This window comes from Protopterus annectens, chromosome 2.part0 (assembly GCF_019279795.1).
Source record: "Protopterus annectens isolate FY-2018-M chromosome 2.part0, PAN1.0, whole genome shotgun sequence".
In the NCBI taxonomy this organism is placed as follows: domain Eukaryota; kingdom Metazoa; phylum Chordata; order Ceratodontiformes; family Protopteridae; genus Protopterus; species Protopterus annectens.
Window position 1 is genome coordinate 840,821,100 of NC_056728.1, and position 27,995 is coordinate 840,849,094.

At 44.4% G+C, this 27,995-nt stretch overlaps 1 protein-coding gene across 1 annotated transcript in view; it reads left to right on the top strand.

The window, feature by feature from the left end:
* Positions 1 to 27,995, top strand: part of G3BP2 (G3BP stress granule assembly factor 2) — a 1,493,999-nt gene that overhangs the window by 1,220,806 nt on the left and 245,198 nt on the right. The window contains exon 11 of the mRNA XM_044061106.1: positions 22,661 to 22,786. Coding sequence (XP_043917041.1) covers positions 22,661 to 22,786 — 126 coding nt within the window. The remainder of the gene's footprint in view (positions 1 to 22,660; positions 22,787 to 27,995) is intronic.

A 27,995-nucleotide genomic window follows, 5' to 3' on the forward strand; every position in this document is an offset into this window, starting at 1 on the left:
CTCCATCAAGATACATGCATCAGCTATTTCAGCAGAATACAGCTTTGATCCACCTGTCTTTTCACATCCTCTACTCAGGCAGTTCCTCAGAGGGATCAAGAATGTAAAACCTCCTAGGAAACCACCATTACCAGCATGGGACTTGAACTTTGTGCTAGAAAAGTTGACACTCCCTCCGTTTGAACCAGCAGCAACAGCAGATCTACAACACCTGTCATGGAAAACTGCTTTCCTACTGGCAATTACCTCAGCAAGGAGGGTTTCGGAACTACAGGCCTTAATGGCAGTGCAACCCTTCCTAATCTTCCATCAAGATAGGGTGTCCATGAGAACTAATCCTACATTTATGCCTAAGGTGGTATCCAGAGTGTCTTTAAACCAGGCAATCCACCTACCTACCTTCTTTCCCAATCCACAAAACAGGGGGGGAAAGAATGCTGCATACCTTGGATGTACATAGACAGTTACGCTACTACCTGGACAGAACCAAAAGTAACAGAAAAACTGACCAGCTTTTTGTAGCCTATGCAACAGGAAGGGAAGGAAAAGCAATTTCCAAACAGACAATCTCCAAATGGATAGGAAATTGCATAAGATTCTGTTACTCCTACCATGGAAAACCAATTCCACAGAACATAAGACCTCATTCTACAAGGGCTACAGCCACTACCACAGCTTTCTTACGAGGAGTGGCAACCAAGGACATTATTGAGGCGGCTACTTGGACCTCCGTGCATACATTTGCCAAGCATTATAATTTACCTCTATACTCTAGATCCCGAGCAGGGTTTGCCACTGCTGTACTGCAAGGGATCCTAACTACACCATAATTTTTCTTCCTCCTCCCTAGTTTGGCTATGTTATTCTACCCATTTGTTATGACTGCAGATGCATCCATGAAGGACATAGTACAGTTTTGTACCTACCATAAATGTAGATGTCCGAACTGGATAGCATCTGCAGTCAGGATTACCCTCCTCCTTCCCTCTGTGGTACTCCTAGGGTATTTACCCTCCTAATAGCTAGCTGGGGGTCTCTTATGGTGTATTTGTTTGTATATATGTACATACATGCTTATTTTTGTGTTTGCCTTCTACTTTTTGGAAACATTGGCATTTATCCAAAATTTAGCCTTCCAAGAGGGCAACTGGCATCTGGGGCAAGAAACACTGAGGAAAATGGCGTCGGCTGATGCCTTTATACCCGAAGACCAGCAGAGATGACGTCAGGTGAAGTGCGACATCAGCCAAAGCCGGACCCAGACTTTGGAATCCGGCCGACCGAAGGGCTGCCTGACGACAGGACAACCCATTTGTTATGACTGCAGATGCTATCCAGTTCGGACATCTACATTTATGGTAGGTACAAAACTGTACTTTTTGGAGGCCAGGAGGCCCAACACCAGAAAATCTTATGCAGAAAAATGGAAGAGATTCTGTGCTTGGAACCAGGCACAAGGAATTGACACGCTTGTACGAAATATTCCTCAGATTTTACAATACCTTACTGAGATGCTGGACAAAGGCCTATCCTCATCAATTAAGATCCATGCCTCTGCCATTTCAGCTCATTACAATACGGACCCATCTATTTTTTCTCATCCACTGCTAAGGCAGTATCTCAGAGGGGCCAAAAACATAAGACCTCCAAGGAGAGCTCCAATACCTGCTTGGGGCCTCAATTTTGTCTTGGAAAAACTCTCACTGCCTCCTTTTGAGCCAGCCAATACAGCTGAGATAAAATACTTATGGAAAATGGCTCTTCTCCTAGCAATAACTTCAGCAAGAAGAGTCTGAGTTACATGCACTAATGGCTGTAGAACCTTTTATTATTTTCCATCCGGACAGGGTTTCTCTAAGGACAAAACCAACATTTATGCCTAAGGTGTAGTGTCCAGTGTGGCTCTTAACCAAACCATACATTTGCCTACCTTTTATCCAAACCTGCAGAATAAAGGGGAGAGACTTCTGCATTCTTTGGACATACACAGACAGCTACGCTTTTACTTGGACAAAACTAAAGCTTTCAGAAAGACTGAGTAACTCTTAGTGGCATATGCTGCAGGATTGCAAGGAAAAGCTATTTCAAAGCAGACTATTTCAAAATGGATAGGCCACTGCATTCGTTTCTGCTATTCACAACATGGCAAATCAGTGCCTAAGGGCATTAACCACATTCTACCAGAGCAGCAGCCACTTCAGCAGCCTTCCTCAGAGGAGTACCAACCAAGGACATTTTGGGGGCTGCAACCTGGACTTCAGTGCACACTTTTACAAAGCACTACCACTTACCTCTTTACTCTAAATCCAGAGCAGGCTTTGCCGCTGCAGTTCTGCAGGGCCTCATAGCCACTCCTAATTCTATTTAGGCCCAGCCACCCAACCTCAGCTTTGGGATTCAACCCAAGTGTAATGACTGCAACAATGAAGCACGAACATAGTACAGTTGTGTACCTACCATAAATGTAGATGTTCGAGTGTATTCACTGTTGCAGTCCAGGTTACCCTCCCACCATCCCCCTTTCAGTGCTGGGACTTATCTGTACTTCTCTATTCTATACAACCTATGTGGTGTATTTGCTTGTAGATGAAGGTTATGTGCATGCTTTTTTATCAGAATTTTTAGCATACCCTTTTGGGGGCACCTCACATCTGGGGCAAGAAAAACTGAAGAAAATGGTGTCTGCTACATCTTTTATACCCATGGTGCACTGACGTCAGGGAAGAGGCAACAGCAACCGATGCCAGACCAGGACTTTGGAATTCAGGCCGACTGCGGGCAGCCTGCCAGCAAGATACCCAAAGTGTAATGACTGCAACAGTGAATACACTCGAAGATCTACATTTATGGTAGGTACACAACTGTACTTTCCTGACTCTCAAGTTCCTCTTTAAAAATCCTACTGCGGATCCTGAGACCATTTCACAGGACCCAACGGCATTAAGGCTACTACTGCCAAAAATCCTACCCCCTCCGATAGAGATTCCAGGGCACTGGATCGATGGGGTAAGAAGGGATACACTTCTGCAACCTTGGCCATTATGGCCCAGTTTCACATGTTAAAGTATGAGCAGCATATTATTAGATTGCTTAAACAGAAAATGATGTTGATTTCCTGACTCTGCTGAAAAAGATTTACAGGATTTTAATGCATTCTGCTGAACAAGTTGGAAAGCATACTTTGCAATGTGGTTTTGATTCATTAGAGACATCTTGCAGGGCTGCTGTCACTGGGTCTGTACTTAAAAGGCATGCTTGGCTTAAGGAGCAATCTTTGCCTGATCATGTTAAAGCTAAATTGCTGGATGCTCCCTTAAACCAAGACCGCCTGTTTGGCAACAAAGCAGTAGTAGTACTTAAAAAGATGGAGGAAAAATCTAAATTTATGCAAACCGTTAAAGATTTTCTGCAAGTACAGCCTCCCAGATTTAGTAGGCATTGGCCCTCTAAGAATTGGTCCTTTTCTGCCTCTTCCAGGCCTTCAGTCCAAACCCAGAACCAGCAGAACACCCAGGCTTCAGTCCCAAGGTACTCACAGGACTAAGCAGTGGGGGGGCTCCCACTTCCAAAGCAGGGAGTAGTAAGACTCCCCCCCCCCCCTATGGTAAACTGTCTCAATGATTTAACTTAAAAACTTCCAAGCCCTGCACAACTGACTGTTCCTTTAGGGGGAAAGAATGCCCTGCAGGCAAAAAATTGGGAACTCATTACCCAGGTCATATGGGTTTTAAATGTAGTTTCCCAAGGATACAGATTCCACTTCCACTCCTTACCAACCCCAAACGGTTGGCCAGATCTACCCCCAAATCAGTGGGCAAAGGCTCAAAAGCAAGTGTTCTCTCTCAGGTATCAGGGCTATTCAACCTGTCCCAGAAGAGGAAAGGGGACAAGGTTTCTACTCGAGACTTTTCCTGGTGTCCAGAAAAGACGACAACTGGCATCCTATTCTGGACCTCTCTATCCTAAACACATTTTTGGTGATTCCAAAATTCAAGATGCTAACTCTTCACCAGCTGCTTCCTATGCTAGGCAAGAATGCCTGGCTGGCAATACTGTAGTTAAAGGAAACCTACCCGCACATCCCAGTAAGAGAATCTTACAGAAGATACCTACGCTTCAAAGCAGGCTACATGCACTGCCCTTTGGCTTATCTACTGCGCCCAGGGTATTCACAAAATGCTTAGCTCAAGTCATTGCATTTTGCAGGCAAAGAAATATTCAAATATACCCATACCGGGACGATTGTCTAATTGAGGAAGAAAGCCAGGGCATACTGTTGAATCATCTGGCAATTTGTTCAGAAATTGCTAACTTCTCTGGGGTACACCATAAACTAAAAGAAATTGCATCTTGTACCCTGCCAACAAATTGTATTCCTGGGAGCAAGCTTGAACACAACTTCCCAGATGGCTTTCCTCATGCTAGAGAAACAAGTTCATTTGACAGCCTACTTCAAGCTACTGGCCACAAAGACCCAGTTATCTGCAAGGAAAATACTGCAAGCCCTGAGGTTCACGGCCTCCTGCATTCTCCTAATTCCATATGCAAGACTGCATATGAGGAAACTACAATGGTTCCTAAAAAGCCTATGGTGTCAACATTCTTGGGATCTAGAAGCAATGATTCCTATCATACCTTGTCTACAGATAGAGTTCCTTTGGTAGGCAGAGGCCTGCCGCCAAAACAAGAGACTGCTATTCACTCTACCCCTTACTGCCCAAACCCTGACAGACGCATCAGACTATGCATGGGGGGTTCACTTGGCAGTGAAGTGCATTCAGGGCAAATGGAACCCAAGTCAAATGCACCTGCATGTCAATCAAAAATAAATGTTAGCTGTACAGAATGTTCTGACAGTCTTCAAGGACCACATTCTTCCAGGACAATTAATGGTTAAGACAGACCACACCACTGTTATGTGGTACATAAACAAGCAGGGGGGAACCCACTCATACCCTCTCTGCAGACTAGCCATGGCTGTGTGGAACACAGCCTTGAGCTACCAAGTGCACTTACAGGCTCAATTCCTGCCAGGAAAGCTAAATATACTGGCAGATGAACTAAGCTGAAATCTCATGGACCCACACGAGTGGAAACTGGAACCAAAGATATTCAACGTGTTGAGAAACAAATGGGGGAGCCCAGAGATAGACCTGATGTCCTTCAAGGATGCATCTGCAGTCCTTACATATGGGTTGTCCTGCCTCAGGCAGCCCTTCGGACGGCCGGATTCCAAAGTCTGGGTCCGGCGTCGGCTGATGTCGCCCTCTTCCCCGACGTCAGAGCGCCTGGGGTATAAAAGCGTCAGCCGACGCCATCTTCCTCAGTCTTTCTTGCCGCGCGGTGCCCGAAGCAGAAGCAGTTCGCAAGTGCCTGTCGGCCAGCTCCTGTGATTTCAGCTACCGAAGTCTTCAAAAAAGCTAAGTACCCCATTGGGGACTCTTTCTTGCCTCAGCCGATGTCAGATCAAACGGTTAAAGTTAATAATTGTTTATCTTGTGGGGAAACAAATACCTCATAAGGATTTCCGCTCTTATTGCTTATCCTGCCTAGGCCCAGACCACGATGCCTCGGCCTGTTCAGCCTGTGCCTCCTTCAATAAACGTACTCTTAGGCGTCGGGCAGAGTTTGCAGAGGAATTTTTTGGGGAAAATTTCAGTTATATCATGCCGTCGGAGCTTCCAACAGCTCATTTACCCAAAAAACGTAAGGATAAGGACCGACACACGCGGTCCGCGGTTTCGGCCGACTCCACGCCTAGGCCTACCGCTAGTGTTTTGGTCTCCACTGAAGCCGAATCTCTACCGCTTCCGACCGACGACACCGCACAGCCGGTAACTTCGGTACCGGAGCCCATCACTGAGTCGGTCATAGAATTTCCGTCTGAAACCGGTGCTCAGGAAATATCCAACACCATTTCTGTTGATAAAACTACTTCAGCACGTGGGGCAGCCATGCCTCCTGTATCCATGTCCATTAAGGCCTTTACATGGACTAAAGCTGCTAAACAGCCAAAATCTCTCCCTCCCAAGGCTATTCCTCAGGGATCCACTACAGGTTCACAAATTTTAAGTTTGGCTGAAGACCTTATCTCCTTGATTAGGGGCTCTCAACCACCTCCAGGCAAAAGGCCCAGGGTTGAGCAGACAGATCCCCAGTCTTCTGATGAGGCCTCAGATGACTCTGCCCTTTCAGACTACCAGGAGGAGGTCCTTCCGGCCTACGATGATTCTGATGCAGAGGAATCTATTCCCTCAGCCTCCCCCCCTGAAGAGTTTTCTTTTGGGGAGACCCTTCACTCCATGAGAGAGCATTTCAAATGGCAAGGCCAGGAATTCTCTGATTCCAGGAAGAGGTTAAGGACTTTTTTACATTTACTTCAGCATAGACCTTTGGCTATTCCTCCTGTTTTAAATGTCATAGAAGATGTGTACTCTGAGTCTAGTATTTCCCCTGACTCCCTCCCTCCGGCTCCTGTCAAACCTGACAGGTACTACAGGGTCCCGGACTCGCATTTATACCTTTACAAGGGCCACTCTGCTGACCCAGAAACTATTTCCCAGGGCCCTAAAGGGGTTACAACCACCACTGCCAAGCATCCACTTCCTTCTGAAAGGGAATCCAGGGCTTTAGAGAGATGGGGTAAAAAAGTGTATACTTCCTCCACACTTTCTATGAGAGCATTAAATTGTCAATTCCATATGATAACAGTATCAAGAGTATCTTTTAGATGAATTGCATAAAAAACTAACCTCGCCTGAACCCCTAGACCGCAAGGTGCTTCAGGATCTGGTGCATAACTCTCAGCAGGTTAGCAACCATTTCTTACAGTGTGGTTATGATGCATTGGAAGCTTCATGTAGGTCAGCAATGACAGGTGCAGTCATACGTAGACATGCTTGGCTTAAGGAACAAACACTGCCAGATCATGTTAAAGCAAAGCTTCTGGATGCACCACTGGAAAAACAAAAGTTATTTGGTTCCACGGCTCAAGAGGTCTTAAAGAAATTTGAGGAAAAGGCTAAATCAGTACAAACAGTCAAAGATTTTCTCCAGGTCCAACCACCAAGATTCAGCAGGAATTGGCTTTCTAAGAATTGATCCTTTCCAGACACAGACAGATTTCAGAGGCAAAAACAGGCGTGCCAGAGGTAGGGGGCAAGCTCGAGGCTCTTACAGAGGACGTCATTGGCAGCCTCCTAACCAGAGAGGTAGTGCAGGACCTACAACTACTTCGCAAGGACAAACTCAATGACTTGACTTTGACTCCGCCAACCAGGGCTTAATTGGAAGCACCTTTAATTGGAAGCACCTTTGGGCGGAAAGCTATCTTTATTCTCAGAAAATTGGCACAGTATTACAAAGGACAAATGGATATTACAAATAATAGACAAAGGATACAGATTCCATTTTCATACATTACCAAAAAGACAAGGCATGCCAAACCTGCCACCAAATCAAAGGGCAGAGGCTTTCAAGCAAATTTCAAAACTCCTACAGATGAAGGCAATAGAGAAGGTTCCTTACACATAACAAGGCCAAGGATTTTATTCCAGACTATTCCTTGTTCCAAGAAAAAAGCAATGGAGGCCTATTCTAGACTTGTCCGCACTGAATACTTATCTCATCCTGCCAAAATTCAAAATGCTGACCTTACAGCAACTCCTTCCCATGCTGGGCAAGGGGTCCTGGCTGGTAACTCTAGACCTCAAGGAGGCATACTTGCATGTCCCTTTCAGACAAAGTTGCAGAAGATACCTCAGATTTCTTGCAGGATCAGAGCATTATCAATTCTCAGCATTGCCCTTTGGCTTATCTACTGCACCCAGAGTATTCACGAAATGCCTGGCATCAGTAATTGCACATTGCAGACTTCAGGGGATTCAAATATACCCATACCTGGACGACTGCCTTATACAAGCGGACAGCCAACAAACATTGGTAAAACACTTGGACTATGCCATCCGACTACTACAGGCCTTGGGATACACAGTCAACATTCAGAAATCAAGACTTGTTCCATCCCAACGAATAATTTTTTCTGGGTGCAAAGCTGGATACAAACACCCAAATGGCTTTTCTCACAGAAGAAAAACAAGAGCAATTACCGGATTATTTCAGAAATCTGACCACTCAAACCCAGCTGACTGCCAAGAAAATCCTCCAAGCCCTGGGTTTTATGGCATCTTGCATTCTTCTGATTCCACAAGCAAGGCTGCATATGAGGAAACTACAATGGTACCTAAGGAGTCTATGGTCTCAACACAGTCACAGCCTAGAAACTTTGATCCCCCTCATTCCATGACTTCAAAAGGAATTTATGTGGTGGGCACAAGCAAGCCAGTCAAACATGGGCCTGCCTTTCAGCAAGCCACATTTCAGCCAAACCATTACAACAGACGCCTCAGACCATGGATGGGGAGCTCACATGAAGGACAGATGTATTCAAGGGCAATGGACACAAAAGGAATTGCGCCTACACATCAACCAAAAGGAAATGCTGGGAGTGATGCATTCAATCGAGGCCTTCGAGCATTTCCTGCATCAAGGTCACCTACTAATAAGGACAGACAATACCACAGTTATGTGGTACATAAACAAGCAAGGAGGTACCCATTCCTAACCTCTTTGCAGGCTGGCAATGAATCTTTGGGAACTTTCTCTAAAACTCAATATAGAGCTGCATTCCCAGTTCGTACCAGGAAAGGACAATGTACTGGCGGACAGCCTAAGCAGAAACACCATGGATCCACACGAATGGATGTTGCATCCAGACATTTTTCTACAGATAGCACAATCATGGGGAAGGCCGGACATGGATCTTTTTGCCTCCCCCCCACAACCATCAACTGAAGAAGTTCTGCACAAGGACATAACCATCCTCAAGCATGGAAAGTGGACGCCCTCTCCTTCAGCTGGAATGCTCTAACAGTATATGCATTCCCACCTCTTCCATTAATGACCAAGGTTTTACTGAAGATCAGGACAGAGCGACCAAAAGTGATTCTGATAGCTCTGAACTGGCCAAGACAACACTGGTACCCACTGTTAAAGAGCATGTCACGCACAAAACCGTGGCGTCTACCACAATGGCCACTTCTTCTGACACAGCACAATTACAAAACTTTGCACTCCAGCCTAAAAACCTTGCAGCTGACAGCCTGGAAAATACCTTGATTCCTCACCAGGATAAACTATCCAAGAGAGTAAAGGATATCATCATAGAAGCTCGGAGGCCTTCCACCAGAAAGGCATATTCAGCAAAATGGAAAAGATTTCGAACCTGGAGCAACGCAAAGGGTCAGGATCCGACACTGATGAGCATTCCATATATCCTTGAATACTTGGCTGAAATGCTCCATAATGGCCTTTCTTATTCATCCATAAAAATTCATGCTTCAGCTATTTCAGCAGAGTACAACACTGATCCACCTGTATTTTCTCATCCTCTGCTAAGGCAGTTTCTAAGAGGGATAAAAAACATCAACCCTCCAAGGAAACCACCAGTGCCTTCATGGGACCTTAACTTCATGCTGGAAAAATTAACTCTACCTCCCTTTGAACCAGCAGCATCTTCAGAATTACAATTCCTGTCTTGGAAGACTGCATTCCTTCTGGCCATAACCTCAGCAAGAAGAGTATCTGAGTTACAGGCCCTCATGGCAGTACAACCATTTCTAATTTTCCATCAGGACAGAGTCTCTTTGAGAACCAATCCTTCGTTCATGCCAAAGGTGGTATCCAGGGTCTCACTGAACCAAGCTATCCACCTGCCTACTTTCTTTCCAAATCCACAAAGTAAAGGAGAGAAACTTCTGCATACCCTGGACATTCACAGACAGTTGCGCTACTACTTGGACAGAAATAAGACCTACAGAAAAACTGACCGTTTGTAGCATATGCTGCTGGTGTACAAGGCAAAGCAATTTCCAAACAAACAATTTCAAAATGGATAGGAAATTGCATTTGATTCTGTTACTCTTTTCATGGAAAAGCTGTGCCAGCTAACATCAGACCTTATTCCACCAGAGCAACAGCCACCTCCACAGCCTTCTTAAGAGGGGTGGCTACAAAGGACATTTTAGGGCTTGTGTTGGATTTCTGTGCTGTTTGGATTAAAGAAGTTTCATTTTGTTTGACTGGTGCCTGCTATTTCAGCTTTTTTGGATTGCTTGAAGTCAACGTAACTCTATTTGTGGTTCCATTTAAAAAGATTTTTTGCCAGCGGAAGAAGGGGTTTAGGTTTGCCGCATTGTTATTTCAAAGTACATTTTAGAAGCTGCTACATGGAGCTCCGTGCATACATTTTCCAAGCATTACAACTTGCCTTTATATTCCAAATCCAGAGCAGGCTTTGCTACTGCAGTCCTGCAGGGCATGTTAGGTACACCATCCTTTCCTTAGGTCCTACCACCCCCAGCTTGGCTATGGTATTCTACCCATATGTAAGGACTGCAGATGCATCCTTGAAGGACATAGTACAGTTTTGTACCTACCATAAATGTAGATGTCCGATAGGTATGCATCTGCAGTCAGGTTTTCCCTCCCTCCTACCCCTCTGTCGTATTCTTTGGGTTCCTATCCCTCATTTTAGCTAGCTGGGGTTATCTTTTATGGTGTATTTGTTTTTAATTGCTGTGCATGTTTGGAATTTATTCATTTCTCCAAATTTAGCCTTCTTTAGAGGGCACCTGGGGCAAGAAAAACTGAGGAAGATTGCGTCGGCTGACGCTTTTATACCCCAGGCACTCTGACGTCGGGGAAGAGGGCGACATCAGCCGACGCTGGACCCAGACTTTGGAATCCGGCCGACCGAAGGGCTGCCTGAGGCAGGACAACCCATATGTAAGGACTGCAGATGCATACCTATCGGGACATCTACATTTATGGTAGGTACAAAACTGTACTTTTGCCTCCCCCTGAACTACCAATTGGACAAATTCTGCACAAGGACTCCCCACAAACAAGCTTGGAAAGTGGATGCCCTGTCATTCACCTGGAAAAACTTATCAGCTTATTCCTTTCCCCCTCTGCCTCTCCTCTCCAAGGTACTACTAAAGATCAAACAGGACAAACCAAGCACGATACTGATTGCACCAGACTGGCCATGCCAACACTGGTACCACCTTTTGCACAGTGTCACTGCTGGCACCGTCACCTGCCTCAGACCCCTGCCCTGCTGTCCCAGCAGGAGGGCCAGATTCTGCACCCACAGCTTCAAACCCTGAACCCTGCAGCCTGGCTTAATTACCTGATCTCTCCATTAGCATCCCTCAGTAAGCAAGTGTTGGATGTCATTCTGGAGGCAAGGAGGCCTAATACTAGAAAATCCTGTGCTGAAAAATGGAAAAGATTCTGTTCCTGGAACCAAACTCAAGGGATGGGCACAGCAACGCCCAATTTACCTCAGATTCTTCAATACTTAACTGAGATGAATCACAAGGCCCTTTCCTTTTCCTCCATCAAAATTCATGCCTCAGCCATTTCAGCTTACACAGAACCCACCCCTCTCCTCTCATCCACTGCTGAAGCAGTTCCTCAGAGGGGCAAAAAACTTAAGACCACCCAGGAGAGCCCCTACTCCAGCCTGGGACCTTAACTTTGTATTGGAAAAACTCACTCTACCTCCTTTTGAGCCAGCTGCAAATGCAGAGTTGAAATTCCTTTCTTGGAAAACAGCCTTCCTTTTAGCCATCACTTCAGCAAGAAGGGTGTCTGAATTACAGGCCCTCATGGCAGTGGAGCCTTTCATCATCTTTCATGTGGACAGGGTGTCCCTCAGGACCAATCCCTCCATGCCCAAGGTGGTATCCATTGTGGCCCTTAATCAGTCCATTCATTTGATAACCTTTTCTAACCCACAGAACAAAGGAGAACGAATACTGCACTCATTAGATGTGCACAGAGAACTTTGATTTTACTTGGACAGGACTAAACCTCTCAGGAAATCTGAACAGCTGCTGGGTGCATTTGCCTCTCAGGAAATCTGAACAGCTGCTGGGTGCATTTGCTGCAGGGACAGAGGGGAAGGCCATTTCAAAGCAAACCATTTCTAAATGGATAGGTCATTGCATTCATTTCTGCTATAAGCACCATGGAAAACCTACCCCACAGGGGATAAGACCACATTCAACCAGGGCTGCATCTACCTCTACAACCTTTCTCAGAGGTGTCCCTACCATGGACATCCTAGAAGCTGCTACCTGGAATTCTGTACATACCTTCACCAAGCATTACCATTTGCCAGTTTTCTCTAAATCCAGAGCTGGCTTTGCCACTGATTTCCTCCTCCCATCCTTAGCTTTGGGAATCTATCCAAATGTGATGACTGCACCAGTGAAACACAAACATAGTCCAGTTGTATACACTTACCATAAATGTAGATGTTTGAGTGTATTCACTTTTGCAGTCCTAGTTACCTTCCCTCCAGCCCCCTGACTTCTATTGGCTATACCTCTATTCTTGTTTACTATGCTTAAAGCTTTTTGGTGCATTTGCTTTTTTGTTGGAGGTGTAACCTTGTATATATAATTCCTTCCCATTATGAGGGCACCTGACATCTGGGGCAAGAAAAACTGATGTAATGGCGTCGGCTGCATGCTTTATACCCCTAACTACCTGACGTCATGGAAGATGAGACAGCAACCGACGCAGGACCCAAGACTTTGATAATCAGGCCAACTGAGGGCTACTGCAAGCAGATAACCCAAATGTGATGACTGCAACAGTGAATACACTCGAACATTTGCATTTATGGTAAGTGTACACAACTGTACTTTTGTTTTACCCCCTGGTTCATTGTGCAGATGTTTTCTTGTAAAATTCTTTTATTTGCTGGTAGTTTTGTTCAGAGTCTGGGAGCTTCAATTCTTTAGTTGCAGGAAATATACTAACTGCCTTAGGACTAAACCTCATTTCCTTGCCAATATTATCAGAATTACTCCTAAACTGATCCGTTCATCCCCTTCTTCAAGAGACTGCAGCACAAGATCTGCTTCAGTTGGACAATAACAGATGCATGTTCTTAGTGTTTCACTGTTGCAGTCGTCATACTTGGGTTATCTGCCTGCAGGTAGCCCTCAGTTGGCCCTCATACCAGAATCTCGGGATTTCTGTGTCTGATGCTGTCGCCTCTTCCATGACGTCAGGTTGCCGGGAGTATAAAACATGCAACCCGATGCCATTACATCAGCTTTTCTTGCTGCGTGGGAGCCCGAAGCAGAAGCAGTTCACAATTGCCCGTCAGCTGCTACCTGAAATTTTCATTTTTCAAGTTTCAAACCTGAAGTCTTCTAAAGCCAAGTACCCCATTGGGGATCCTATTTTCTTGCTCTAACCAATGTCAGAAAAAGTTACCAATTGTCTTGCCTGTGATAAGCAAATACCTCAGAGTTTTTCATTCTTAGTGCATCACCTGTTTAGGCCCAAACCACAACATTCCTCGCTGTAGGTTTTGTGCATTGTTTAACGCCCAAACTATTTTTCGTCAGGCTATCTTTGTCACTAAATTCTTTCACTGTTTTCTCGTTTTCTAAAATGGCTTCCATAAGCCATCCGACTGTCCATCTTCCGAAAAAGTGCAAGGATAAAGACAGAGACAGACTGCATAGGTAAAAACTGCTGACTACGCTTCTCTTAAGCTAGTCGCCCATTCACCGGTACTCAGTGAGGTGATTTCACGGCCCCTGATACCTGCTTCTGCAGATTCTCAGGCCTCTGCTGAGACTGATTCGGAGTCTGGTATGCAGCGAGATGCTTCTTCGACTATGGAACCTGTGGATGTCTCTACCTTGGATGGGTCTGGAGCCGCTGTGCAGGCACCGGCTTCTGAGGGTGTATTCCAACCTTCCGATGTTCGCATTAAACTGACAGCTTAGTATTTGACTAAAAATACCAAGTTTCTCAGGCCCAGAGTTCACACTACGCCTAGAAAACCGATGACCAAAGCGCATGCTCAAGCTCCCTTGCCACAGACACAAATGCTTAGAATGGCTGAAGACCTTAACTTTAAATAGGGGAATCCAGCCTTCCCCCTTTAAAAGACAAAGAATTGATTTTTCTTCTGATTCTACAGACCGTGAGTCCAGTGACTCTGATCTCCCTCATTACCAGAACATACCTTTATCTACCTATGAAGATTCAGATGCAGAGGATTCCATACCCTCGGCGTCCCCTCCAGAGTGCTTTTCTTTTGGTGAAACCTTGCATACTTTAAGAGCATTTCCACTGGGAATGCCAGGACTACCCAGCCCAAAAAGGGACTCAGAGAATTTATTTGACTTGCCTCAGCACAGGCCTCTAGCTATACCCCCTGTCCTGGACATTGTAGATGTCTTCATGGATTCCAGTCTTACTCCTGATACTTTACCACCAGCCCCTAAGAAATATGACCGGTACTGCAGAGTTCCTGACTCTCACAAATTTCTATCCAAGAATCCCACTGTGGATCCAGAGACTATTTCCTATGGACCTAAAGACATTAAGGCTACTACAGCCGAAAACCCTACCCTTTCGGACAGAGATTCTAGAGCTTTAGACAGATGGGGTAAGAAGGAATATACCTCTGTAACTCTTGCCATCAGGGCTTTGAATTGCCAGTTTCACATGTTGAAGCACCAGCAGCATATTATGGAACTAATGTTGTTGCTTCCAGATTGTACAGAAAATAGATTTGCAGTAGTTAATGCATTCTGCAAACCAAGTTAGTTAAACATACATTGCAGTGTGGTTTTGATGCCTTAGAAGCATCTTGCAGGGCTGCTGTCACTGGGTCTGTACTGAGAAAGCATGCTTGGCTGAAGGAGCAAATCTTGGCAGACCATGTCAAAGCAAAATTACTATTTGCTCCATTAAACCAGGAAAGGTTGTTTGGCACAAAAGCAGAAGTTGTTTTTAAAAAGATGGAGGAAAAAGCCAAATCTATGCAAACCGTTAAAGATTTCTTACAGGTGCAGCCACCTAGATTCAGTAGGCATTGGCCTAAAAACTGGTCCTTTCCAGTCCCTCCCAGGCATTCTCAGTCCAAACCCAGGGGCAACAGGCCACCAAGACTACAGTCTCAGGGTATGCACAGATATAAACAATGGAGTGCTGTGCTCCCTCCTCTAAAACAGGGAGTGGTAAGCCACCCCTTATGGAAAAAGTTCACAATGACTTTGTCTATCTTCCTTCCCAACAAAGCCTAAGTACTTGTACTCCTAGGAGGAAAACTCACCCTGCATGCAGAAAACTGGATGTCCATTTCCCAGGACCGATGGATCCTAAACATTGTATCCCAGGGATACAGATTCTACTTCCACTCACTGCCAACCCCAAGCAGGTTGTCAGACCTTCCTCCAAACCAGTGGGCAGAGGCTCAAATGCAAGTACTTTCTCTTCTCAGTATCAGGGCTGTTCAACCTGTGCCAGTAGAGCAAAGGGGACAGGGATGTTCATCGTGTTACACTGCTGCAGTCATTACACTTGGGGTTATCTTGCCGTCAGGCAGTTCCCCAGTCGGCCTGAGTTCCAAAGTCTTGGTCCGGCGTCGGTTGTTGTCGCCTCCTCCCTGACGTCAGTGCGACAGTGGTATATAAGATGCAGCTGACGCCATTTTCTTCAGTCTTTCTTGCCACGCGGTGCCCGAAGCAAAAACAGTTTGCAAGTGCCGGTTGGCCATCTCCTGAGATGTTCATTCCGTGACTGCATATGAGGAAACTACAATGGTACCTAAAGAATGTATGGTCTCAACACTGTCAAAGTTTGGAAACAGTTATACCACTAATCCCTTGCCTTCAACAGGAGTTTAAGTGGTGGGCTCAAGCTTGTCACCTCAACAAGGGACAGCCTTTTACCCATCCCACAGCCAGGCAAACACTGACAACAGATGCATCGGATTACGCCTGGGGAGCACACATGGCAGGCAAATGTATTCAGGGTACGTGGCCCGCAGAACAAAGGCATCTTCACATCAATCAAAAAGAGATGTTAGCTGTACAAAATGCGCTTATAGCTTTCAAGGACCTGCTGCATCCAGGACAACTACTACTAAAGACAGACAACACCACAGTTATGTGGTACATAAGCAAGGGGGCACTCACTCCTACCCCCCTATGCAGACAAGTTATGACCTTGTGGAACACAGCTATAAACCTTCAAGTTCATCTGCAAGCACAATTCCTGCCAGGAGACAAAAACACACTGGCAGACAGCTTAAGCAGAAACAGCATGGATCCCCACGAATGGGAGTTGAATCCACAAATATTCAGAATGATAACACAGAAATGGTGGAGCCCGGACATAGATCTGTTTGCATCCCCAATAAACTGCCAGTTACAAAGATTCTGCACAAGGAGTTACCATCCACAAGCATGGAAAGTGGATGCCCTCTCATTCAGCTGGGAGAACCTACAAGTATACGCTTTCCCACCACTACCTCTCCTGCCAAAGGTACTCATAAAAGCCATGCAAGAAGAGCCAAAGATGATCCTGATTGCACCAGACTGGCCACGCCAGCACTGGTACCCAATCTTAAGGAACTTAGCACAAGAACCACCCTGGATTTTGCCTCAAATCCCACATCTGCTGACTCAGCACAACAATCAAATACTACACAGCCAGCTAAAGACCTTAAACCTAGCTGCATGGAAGATGTCTTAGTCAAGCAAGCAACGCCTCTCTCCAAAGCTGTTATGGATGTCATTCTGGAGGCCAGAAGGCCTAGTACCAGGAAAGCTTATTCGGATAAATGGAAGAGATTCTGTGCCTGGAACCAAGCTCACAGCCTTGACCCAAACATTCCTCAGATACTACAATACTTAACTGAGATGCTGGACAAAGGCCTCTCCTTCTCATCCATCAAGATCCACGCCTCTGCCATCTCTGCTCATTACAACACTGATCCACCAATTTTCTCTAATCCTCTGTTAAAACAGTACCTCAGAGGGGCTAAAAACATAAGACCGCCCCGTAGAGCACCTACTCCAACTTGGGACCTCAACTTTGTTTTGGAGAAGCTGACTTTACCTCCTTTTGAGCCAGCCAACACAGAATTAAAATATATCTCTTGGAAAACTGCTCTGCTCCTGGCAATAACATCAGCACGAAGAGTTTCAGAATTACAAGCACTAATGGCAGTGGAACCTTTCCTCATTTTCCACCAGGACAGGGTGTCTTTAAGAACTAACCCTACTTTTATGCCAAAGGTGGTATCCAGTGTGGCTCTAAACCAAACTATTCACCTGCCAACTTTTTATCCTAAACCACAGAATAAAGGGGAGAGACTACTGCACTCTTTGGACATTCACAGGCAGTTACGCTTCTACTTGGACAAAACCAAAGCTTTCAGAAAATCTGAACAATTATTGGTAGCATATGCTGCAGGAGCACAGGGAAAAGCCATTTCAAAACAGACCATTTCAAAATGGATAGGACATTGTATACGTTGTTGACATCAGTGCGACAGCAACCGACGCCGGACCAAGACTTTGGAACTCAGGCCGACTGGGGAACCGCCTGACAGCAGGATAACCCCAAGTGTAATGACTGCAGCAGTGTATACACTCAAACATCTACATTTATGGTGGGTACAAAACTGTACTTTTCTACTCCAGACTATTCCTGGTGCCCAGAAAAGAGGGCTCTTGGTGCTCTGTCCTAGATCTGTCAATTCTCAACACCTTCCTGGTGGTCCCAAAATTCATAATGTTGACTCTGCAACAGCTTCCTATGCTAGCCAAGGATGCCTGGCTAGTCATCCTAGACTTGTAAGAAGCTTATCTGCACATCCCAAAAGAGAATGTTGCAGGAAATGTCTACATTTCAGGGCAGGCTATATGCACTATTAGTTCTCTGCACTTCCCTTTGGCTTATCTACTGCACCCAGGGTATTCATCTACTGCACCCAGGGTATTCACAAAGTGCCTGGCTGCAGCCATTGCATACTGCAGGCAGAGAAATATTCTAATTTACTCATACTTAGGACGATTGCCTGTTTCAGGCGGACAGTCCGGAATTGCTACTTCAGCACCTGGCATTTGTAAAGAGACTTCTAATTTCTCTGGTGTACACCAACGAAAAGAAATCGCAACTGGTGCCCAACCAAAAGATTGTATTCCTGGGAGCAAGCTTGAACACAACTTGCCAGATGGCATTCCTCACTCCAGAAAAACAGGCTTATTTGACAAACTACTTCAAACTAATGACCACCAAAACCCAGCTATCTGCAAGAAAAATACTGCAAGCCCTAGGGTTCATGGCCTCAAGCATTCTACTAATTCCATATGCAAGACTGCAAGTCTCTGGTGTCAACATTCTCAGAACCTGGAAACACTACTTCCTGTCATTCCTTATTTAAGGGCAGAGTTCCTTTGGTGGGCAGAGGCATGCAACCACAACAAGGGACTTCCTTTCATTCAACCCCTCGCCGCCCAAACCCTGACAACAGATGCATCAGACTATGTATGGGGAGCTCACGTGGTAGGCAAATGCATTCAAGGCAAATGATGCCCAGAACAAATTCCCCTGCATATCAATCAAAAAGAAATGTTATCTGTACAGAATGCTCTGACAGCCTTCAAGTACCCTATCCTTCCAGGACAACAACTGATAGACAGGCAACACCACAGTTATGTGGTACATAATCAAGCAGGGGGAAACTCATTCCTACCCTCTGTGCAGGTTAACCATAGCCCTGTGGAACACAGCCCTGAGCAACCACGTGCACCTGCAAGCTCAATTCCTGCCAGGCAAACAAAATTCACTGGCAGACATGAGCAGAAATCTACTGGACCCACACGAGTAGAGGCTGGAACCCAATTAATTCAAACTTCTAATCCACAGGTGGGGGGACTCCAGAGTTGGATCTCTTTGCCTCCCCCCAAAACCATCAATTGAGCAACTTTTGCACCAGAAATCCCCACAGCCAAGCGTGGAAAGTGGATGGCCCTATCCTTTACATGGGAAAACCTCTCAGTTTATGCCTTTCCCCCATTGCCCCTCCTCTCAAAAGTACTACTCAAGATCAAACAGGACAGGCCAAGGACAATCCTTATTGCCCCAGACTGGCCACGCCAGCACTGGTACCCACTCCTACGCAGTCTGGCAGCAGTGCCACCCTGGCATCTACATCAGACCCCCTCCCTGCTGTCCCAGCAGGAGGGACAGATTTTGCATCCACAGCTGCAAACCCTGAACCTTGCAGCCTGGCTTATCCCGTGAATACACCACCAGCAACCTTCAGCAAACAGGTGCTGGACGTCATCCTTGAGGCCAGAAGGCCTAGTACTAGGAAATCCTATTCAGAAAAGTGGAAAAAATATTGTTCTTGGAGCCAGTCTCAATGAAAGGACACAGCTGTGCCCACCTTACCTCAAATCCTAGATCCACCTAGCAGAGCTACTCCATAAAGGCCTATCCTTCTCATCAATTAAAAATCATGCATCTGCTATCTCAGCTCACTACAATACTGAACCACCTCTATTATTTCACCCTCTCATCAAACAGTTCCTGAGAGGCGCTAACAATTTAAGGCCTCCGAGGAGAGCTCCCACCCCTGCCTGGCACCTTAACTTTGTACTAGAGAAGCTCATGCTTCCTCCTTTTGAACCTGCTGCTACAGCAGAGTTAAAATTCCTCTCTCGGAAAACAGCCTTACTACTAGACATCACTTCAGCAAGAAGAGTGTCTGAGTTACAGGCACTAATGGCTGTGGAACCCTTCATTATTTTCCATGCTGACTGGGTTTCCCTCAGGACTAACCCATCATTTGTGCCCAAGGTGGTATCCAGTGTGGCTTTAAACCAATCCATCCATTTACCAACCTTTTTCCCTAATTCTCAGAATAAAGAGGAAAGGATTCTGCACTCCTTGGACGTGCACAGACAGCTCAGATTCTACCTTGACAGAAGTAACCTTTCAGAAAATCTGACCAGCTGCTAGTCAACTTCACTACAGGGGCAGAGGGCAAGGCAATTCCAAAGCAAACCATTTCTAAATGGGTAGCACACTGCAGCCATTTCTGCTACAAACACCATGGAAAACCTACCCCACAGGGGATCGGAACTCATTCCACTAGGGCTACCTCAACCTCTACAGCATTCTTCAGGGGAGTCCCTACCAGGGACATCCTGGAAGCTGCAACCTGGAGTTCTGTACACACCTTCACCAAGCATTACCACTTACCTATGTTTTCTAAATCCAGAGCTGTATTTGCCACAGCAATCTTACAAGGCCTGCTAGCCAGCCCCAATACTTCTGGACTTCCTCCACCCTTCTTCAGCTTTGGAAATCAACCCAAGTGTGATGACTGCAACAGTGAATACACTCGAACATCTACATTTATGGTAAGTGTACACAACTGTACTTTATCTCTTATGATGAGAGAGTGGCACAGTGGCTGAGGTAACCTTTACAGGTGATTTACTAAGTGTTAAAACCACCCCTTGGAAAATGCTGTCAAAGACCACTCCATGTAATGTGTGGCTGTTTCAGTTGCTTGCTTCAGAAGTGTTTCCACTGAGCAAAGATTTCCCAGTGTTGCCACTTGTTCACTTCACTGTTCTGTTTGTGCCTTCTGCAAGCATTCATGTTCAGGTCGTGACTCTGGGAGTGGCTTCCTTTGAAAGTCTTAGTTTTTTGGCTTCAGAGCTTGTCCTTATGGATTTCTCTGGCAGTTGTGCTCTAGAAGTTTTACTTGTATTACTCTGTGGGATTCTTCCCAGCAGTTAATGCATTACTGAAGTCTCCCAGTGTAACAGGAATACACTCAATAGCAGTTTGACGTCTGTGTTGGATGTTTACTACCCTCCTCCTACCGGTTATGCTTGTTAATCAGGTGATGGTGAGTAATGCATTAGCAAGAGCCAACAGTAGGTGTACTCCTAAGTTTTGAAATGTATGTAATAAATGTGGTCTAGTTAGATGTTACAGAAGATGTCCATCAGTTAACCCACTGCAGTGTGGTTATACTGTTCAGCTGATTATAGCTGGTACGTATTTGTGACTGTAAAGTTTGCATACATTTGTATAAAATGAGTGGTTCTGTCTGTGTTTTGCTGTTCCAACAGTTTTTTTCTCATTTCTTCACAAAGGTAAATAAACACAGTAGTCTGGTACTAGGATCATAAAATGTTTGTAGTTTAAAAATGCATGGTGGTCCATTTTACTATATTGCACATTTTTCTTCTTCCACAACTAAAAATAAAAGTTGGGTAAATGGAAGAGTGATTGTAATGCTTATTTTTATTGTAATTGGTTGCTACTCTGTTTTGCTGCTTTGAGTTCTTGCCAGTCATGCAAATTTGTACTGCATCACAATATGATTAATGCAGCTCCTCTCCTTTAGTAATTCCAGTCTCTTAACCATTCTTCCTTGGTGAGAGGGATTTTGCTCAATGGCATGAGGTATTGTCTAGAGTCTGTACCAGCATATTAATGATATTGGCTTCCAGGTTATGGTGAATGCTACTTGTTACCTTTGGGGCTGAGGTTAAAGTATAGTATTGCTGATAACTTTTTAATTTGATGTATTTTTGCTTCTTTCTCGCTTGTACTGCTGGTTACGAGATGCACGTAAGGACAGTTGAGAAAGGTTTCTGAATAGTTGCCCTGGTGGCAGTTTGGTAGGCTGTCTGTATTGCGAGGTTATAGTTTATATCTTGTAGCATTACTTAATCTTTGGTGTAATGTTTTGCATTAACAGTCCAAGTGCATTTTGCCATTTAGTTTTAATCAGATTTGTTCAGTATGAAGTGTAGCACCCTATTTGATTTGAAGTGAGTCCTCCCCCAACGACCAATACCCCCAAAAGTTATGGACCATTGGGTTAGGAAGTGTGCAGAATAAGGCTTGTAATGAAATCTGGTTACATGCATACACATGCTGCTACAAAAATGAGCATTTATACATAAGACTTGAATGCTGAGTCAGTATCTTAGAACAAGTATTTCATATTAAAATCTGAGTATGCACACACTGTTATTGGTTTACTGCATCTTTGTATCTTGTCTGCAGGTGAGACATTTGATTTTTTGTAGTGTTGGAAGTTTGAACAGAATGGTTTGTCATGAGTGATTTTTCATTCTATTTTCACCTTTATTGAACAGTGTGGCCAGAATTATTTCATCGATATTTTCTTAGTGTGCTGTGTGTTTTGTATTGCAAGTCTTTCATTTCACCAGTTTTACTGAAATTCCTTTATATCTCCATGTGGAAATAAACTTGCCAGTTAAGATCACTTTTGGTAAGGTACTGTATTCGACTCCTTGAAGTAGTTTGCAAATTTGCTTGCTACACTAGGCTGCCCAACAGAAATATGACTTACAAGTTAAACACCTTCCACTGTCTTGCATTACGTGGAGTTGATAGGAGTAAGGGTGTGGATTCAAGTCACACTGTTAACTACTTGTCTGTAAAATGTACTGATTACAAGTTTCCCAAAGGTATTTGCTGATCTTCCCTATTGTCTGTGGTTCTCTTTTCTAAAATACACATGACAAATTGCCTTTTGCTAAAAATTGTGGCATGCAAAGTCCTAGAAATTCAAAAAATAGCATAAGAACAAGTGTGGCGGGTAGTGCTGCACACTTCGCATATTGGTGTACAGAAGGCTGTAGGAGGGGAGCCTTGCATGTATTGAGTAAATTTATCATTCTTTATTTTAATGGCTTTAAATTGTTTATAGGTAGAGAAGGGGAACAAAATGAATTTGACAGTCGGCGGATTTTCCGGTACCCTGACAACCATCAGCTTTTTGTTGGCAACTTGCCCCATGACATTGATGAAAATGAGCTGAAAGAGTTCTTCATGGGTAAGAAACCACCTCTGGCTCTTGCTGCAATGCAGTATTCTCTGTAGTTGTTGTACACACATTAAAATACATATTTACCACTGTTGCAGAGCATGTGTATGAGGTTGGCACAATGGCTAAGATCTTAACCTCACAGATACAAAGTACATGATTTGAATTTTGGCTATTGGCTAGGCTTATAATAGTCATCAGACAGCTAGCCTAATATTTACTTATGAACCTGGTAATTTTAAAATCTGAGGCGGCGTGATATAATTTTTTCTTGGATTAAGCCTGCAGCTTTTCCATAAAAGTTTAATGCCAGTGATCGAATTAAGTGGGGAGAGAGTCTGGGCAAATTCGTATTAGTTGTTGTAGAGCACTTAACTAGCCTAAAGTTATCCAGACAGGTGCATGGTGAAGTTCTGGGAGCTAGTTGAGTTTTGCGGTTTCTCCTTCTGCTGCTGAATATTTGGTAAAGTAAGTTGCGTTGCAAGAAAGACATTTTCATTATGTTTTTCATCTAGTTCACAGTAAATTTTGAAATTTCATGTTTAAAGTGAATTTGAAGACTTTCATAGTATGTGCTGCATTTGACGTTGGGGGGGGGGGGGGTGTCAGTTTGCATCCTTAGAGTGAAGATTGCACCATGGGTACTTGTATGGAAGAGAATCTGTTTTGTCATCTGTGTAAGCTCAGTCTATCTAATGAACATACTTGTCACACTGACTTCCCAGCTTTGCATGTGGGGATGATTTTTGCAGGTGTTGCTCGCATGGACTGAAAATTGAAACTTTCATTTGATTATCAAAAAAAAAATGCCGTTAACATTCACTGGCATTGATCCGCAAGACCATGATCTTTAGGATGGCTTTTGCAGCATACCATAGTTCCTGGACTTCTGCCTTGACATACTTCTGATTCACATTTCTTCATTTTTCATTAGCTTTTCTTATACACCCATACTTATATACTGAGTTCCATATCTGTATGTAATTGGCCACAACTGCTGCCTCTCTTCAAAAGTGACTGTTGCACTATTCTTAACCAGTAGCTTTATCATCACTGATAATCTAGCTAGTTACCAAAGCTTTACCTTCCAAGGACTGTACTTCCAAAATGTGATGTCAGCTCACAAGTGTAGAGGTATATAGGTGAACTTATGAGTAAAATTCCTCAGATTTTCTCCACCAGCCCAAATGCAGGTAGTGTATCCATCAGACTGATTGGTTGTTGGTACCATTGCTTCAAATTATTAGGTAGAGGTCCCAGTGGGAAACTGTCCTTTAAACTGTCTTACCGTATTGGTATTAGCCAGAGACTTGTCAATTTTGTTTTTGATTCCATTGTGCTTGCTGAGGTTTCAACCCTGGTATGTCAGACTCCACCTCAGAGGCCCTTTGCAGAGACTCTTCTGTTTGGACAGTATTGTGTCTGAGGGCCTTAAGGTTCTGCAATACACAGAGGTACACCGCAAATTATCTCGAAGGTTTCAGAGGGAATTCCTCAGATACTTAAGGAAACGGTCCCAAGTAAACTAATAGAGGTATGTCAGGGATCTGAGCCACAGTACTTGGTTCAAGGAGATGTTGCGCCAAAAAACTAACTTCAAAAACCTAAGCTTGTAACCCCCCCCGGTAAGGAAAAGAAATGGATAACTTCTTTCAGGGTCTGTTCAATGCCCCTTCCTTTTCTTCCTAACCCCCCACCCCACTCCACAAAAAAGACTGCTGTGGTTTCATATTCTGAACATGAGGTTTCTGATTCTGACCATCCCCTGGCCTACACCTCTCAAATCCACTCTCCTGACCAAGTGTCATGATTTTGACTCCATTTCACCCGAGTCTCCTGTGGAAGAATCTTGTTTTGGAAAAACGGTTTTAAATATGGTCAAGCACTTTGAAAGTTTGGGCAGATCAGAGGTCCAGAAAAAATTCCATGAATTAGAAATGGGCACTCCAGTCCCTCCAGTTCTCAAAGCTTTCTTAGACTCTTTTCAATCCATTTCAACTGCCCCAGACTCGTAGTCTCCTGTCTCCAAAAGCCAGACAGATAAGGTTCCAGCTCTTAAGTTGTTTAAAAATTCTATGGCATACTTGTCGGCAATGTCTCTCTTTTCTGATAAACCACCTAAACTCCTTCCAAATGCCAGTGCCTTCCCTTTTGTCAAAGATAGTTGGGGTAAAAAGGCTCATTTCCTCTACCTTAGCATTCAGTGCTTTTAATTACCAAACTCGGATGACAAAGTATTTGATATCCATTCTCCACTCCATACACAAGGTAGTGATGGATCCACAGGGAACTGACCATAAACAGCATATGGCTGTCCTTAATCAAGCTACCCAAGTAGTCAGACTTGCTTTGTGGTTATGCTGTAGAGACCTCATCCAGGGTAGCTGCCACTGTCTGTCATCTGCAGGTATGCAGTACTGCAGAGTCAACCCTACGCAACGGCTTTAAAGCCAAAGTTGTGGAGTCTCCTTTCGAATAGAATCTTGTTTGGCCCGCAAGCAGCAAACCATTTCATAACCCTTCAGGGGCAAAGAAAAACTGACTGCCTACAGCTTCTGTTAACATCTGTACCTAGGTACCAGAGAAATTGTACAGCCAAACCCACTCCCTTTCTCAGAAGGGATCCTAGATCTAGTTAGTAATGCAGGAATATTTCCAGAAAAACAGAGGGATTCTGGGAGGCTTATCGTGAGGAAAAATCTGACTACCTGCACACCCCCCACCCATGCCCTGCCTCTCTAATGGACTCACCCAATCCTTTGCCACCTGGGAAAAGATTACCACAGATAAATGGGTTCCTTCACTTATAAAAAAGGGCTATCCCTTGTTTTGGATGGAGATTTTGCTACTAAGTGGTGTACCTCCCCTCCCCACAACCAGATCCATCTGCTTCTATGTATTCTACAAGAATAACAAGCACAAGGCACAGTAGAACCAGCATCCAAAGAATTTGTGGCAAAAGATTTCACTCTAGATTTAGTGCCAAGAAAAGGGCAGTGGAGACCCATACTGGATCCTTTCCTTATGAAACACACCACCTGAATGCTCTCACTACACACCGCTGCCTTTAATACTGCCTCAGTTTTTTATGGTATCTCTAGGTCTGAAAGCTGCCCATCTCCATATGCCAATTTGGCCTCCCTTGCAGGAGATTCCTCCAGGTTTGTTCTGTGTCATCTCACTTTGTTTTTTTTTTTTTTGCCTTTAGGGCTTTCCACATCTCAGAAAATTTTCAGGAAGTCTGGCATCAGTGATTGCCTTCTTACGAACCCAGGGAATCCAGATTTTCCCTTGGATGATTGATCAAGCAGTTTGCCACACATTCTTCAGTATCTCCAGTTCACCCTCAACCTCCTGTCACAGTTGGGGTTCACAGTCAACTACATGAAGTCCTCCCTGCAACCATTTTGGGGCCTAGTTTTCCTGAGCTGGAAGCTGGACACATGAGAAAAAAAAACGTAGACCTACCTTCCTCAGGACAAAGTGCAGAGCCTTTCAGACTACTTCCACAGCCTGGTCTCTGTCAGCCAATGCTCAGCCAGGGAGATCCCAAGGGCTCTGGAGTTCACTGCAGCTTACTTTCCCACTACTTTATCTTATTAAACTGCAAATGAGGAAAATCCAGTGGTGCCTGAAAACAATGTGGTCTTAACACTCGCCCTTTAGACTGAATGATTCCCGTATTACCCTGTCTGAGAAGGGAACTCTTGTAGTGGAAGGACCAGATGATATTCAATCCAGGATTGCCCTTCACTTTTCAAGCCCCATTTCAGGAAATGTACACTAATGCCTGGACAGGTACCTACTGAATACAGGGCAGGTGGCAGCCAGAACTATTAAGGGAACAAGTCAACTTGAAAGATGAGGGCCGTAATCTAAGCTCTTTCAAGTTTTTTCTCATGCCTGGAAAACATGTTCTCCAAGTATTCAATGACAGCACAAGTGTCATGTGGCCCATACACAAGCAATGGAGAAGCCTGATCATACTAACTGTGCAGAAAAGTATGTTAATAGCCACATACCATCACAAGACAGTGTGTTGGCATACATTAAGCAGGTCCTTGGAGGACACTCGCAAATGCATCCTGAACAAACAGGTTTGCCTGGACATACCTCAATAGTGAGACGTATCTCCGACATTTTTGCTTCAGAAAGCAACCAAAAGCTCCCCTTGGCCTGCACCAGGGTTCTTTGCCCCACTACCTGTAAGACGGATGCTTTCTCCTTTCATTGGGTAAGGAAGTTCCTGTATATACGATCCCTCCACTAACCCACATTCCAAGATTTTGAGGCCCAAAAAGAAGAAACCATTTTGCTGGTGACCCCCTTTATGGCCAGGACTGCATCAGTTCCCTCTTTCATTTAGCCTGGAACATGTTAAAATCTATAATTTTAAGCAGATTTCCTCACACAGCAGAGCTCCCTGTGGATGATGAGGTTCTAATTTTTTTACAGGTATTTTTCTGAGGATGTAATTCAGATTCTCCAAGAAGCCAGAAGACCCACCACTCAAAAATCTTGTATGGCTAAATTGAAGACATTTTCATTTTGCTTCCATAGGAATGGACAGGATGCCAACATGTCCGAGGTATTGTGCATGTTAGTGTATGTGACCTCATGCATACAGGTCTGACCTACTGTTTCATTAAAGCCCAATTAGTTAGCCATCTCTGTCTGTTTACCTCACTCCACCACTTGTGTCTTAATCTGAGGTCAAGCTTTTCCTTAAAGGGATTCTGCATCTTAAACCACCAAGGAAGCCCATAACCCCTATTTGGCACCACAGCATTATGCTGGAAAAGCTTACCTTGCCTCCTTTTGAAACAGCATGGTAAATTAAATGAATTCTGAACCTGAAAAACTATTCTGGCTCTCATTTCATGTAGGAGAGTTTCAGGCACATGTGACCATCCCTCCCTTTTTATATTTTTCATGGACAGGGTGACCTTGAGGGGGTAACCTTTAATTTAGGACCAAAATATAGTCCATGAGAGATGCTTCAATCAGGCCATAAACCTTATGTTCTTTCTTAGCCCATAGAATCTGAGAGAGAGGATCTTATACTGTAGATGTACACAGATGTCCAGGATTGTCTGGACAAAACCAAATCCATTTTAGAAGTCTGCATAACTGCTTGTCTCATTCATGGATTCAAAACTGAGTAAACCAGTTTCTAAACAAACCATTGCAAGCTGGATCTTTAAGGTCATCTCTTTTT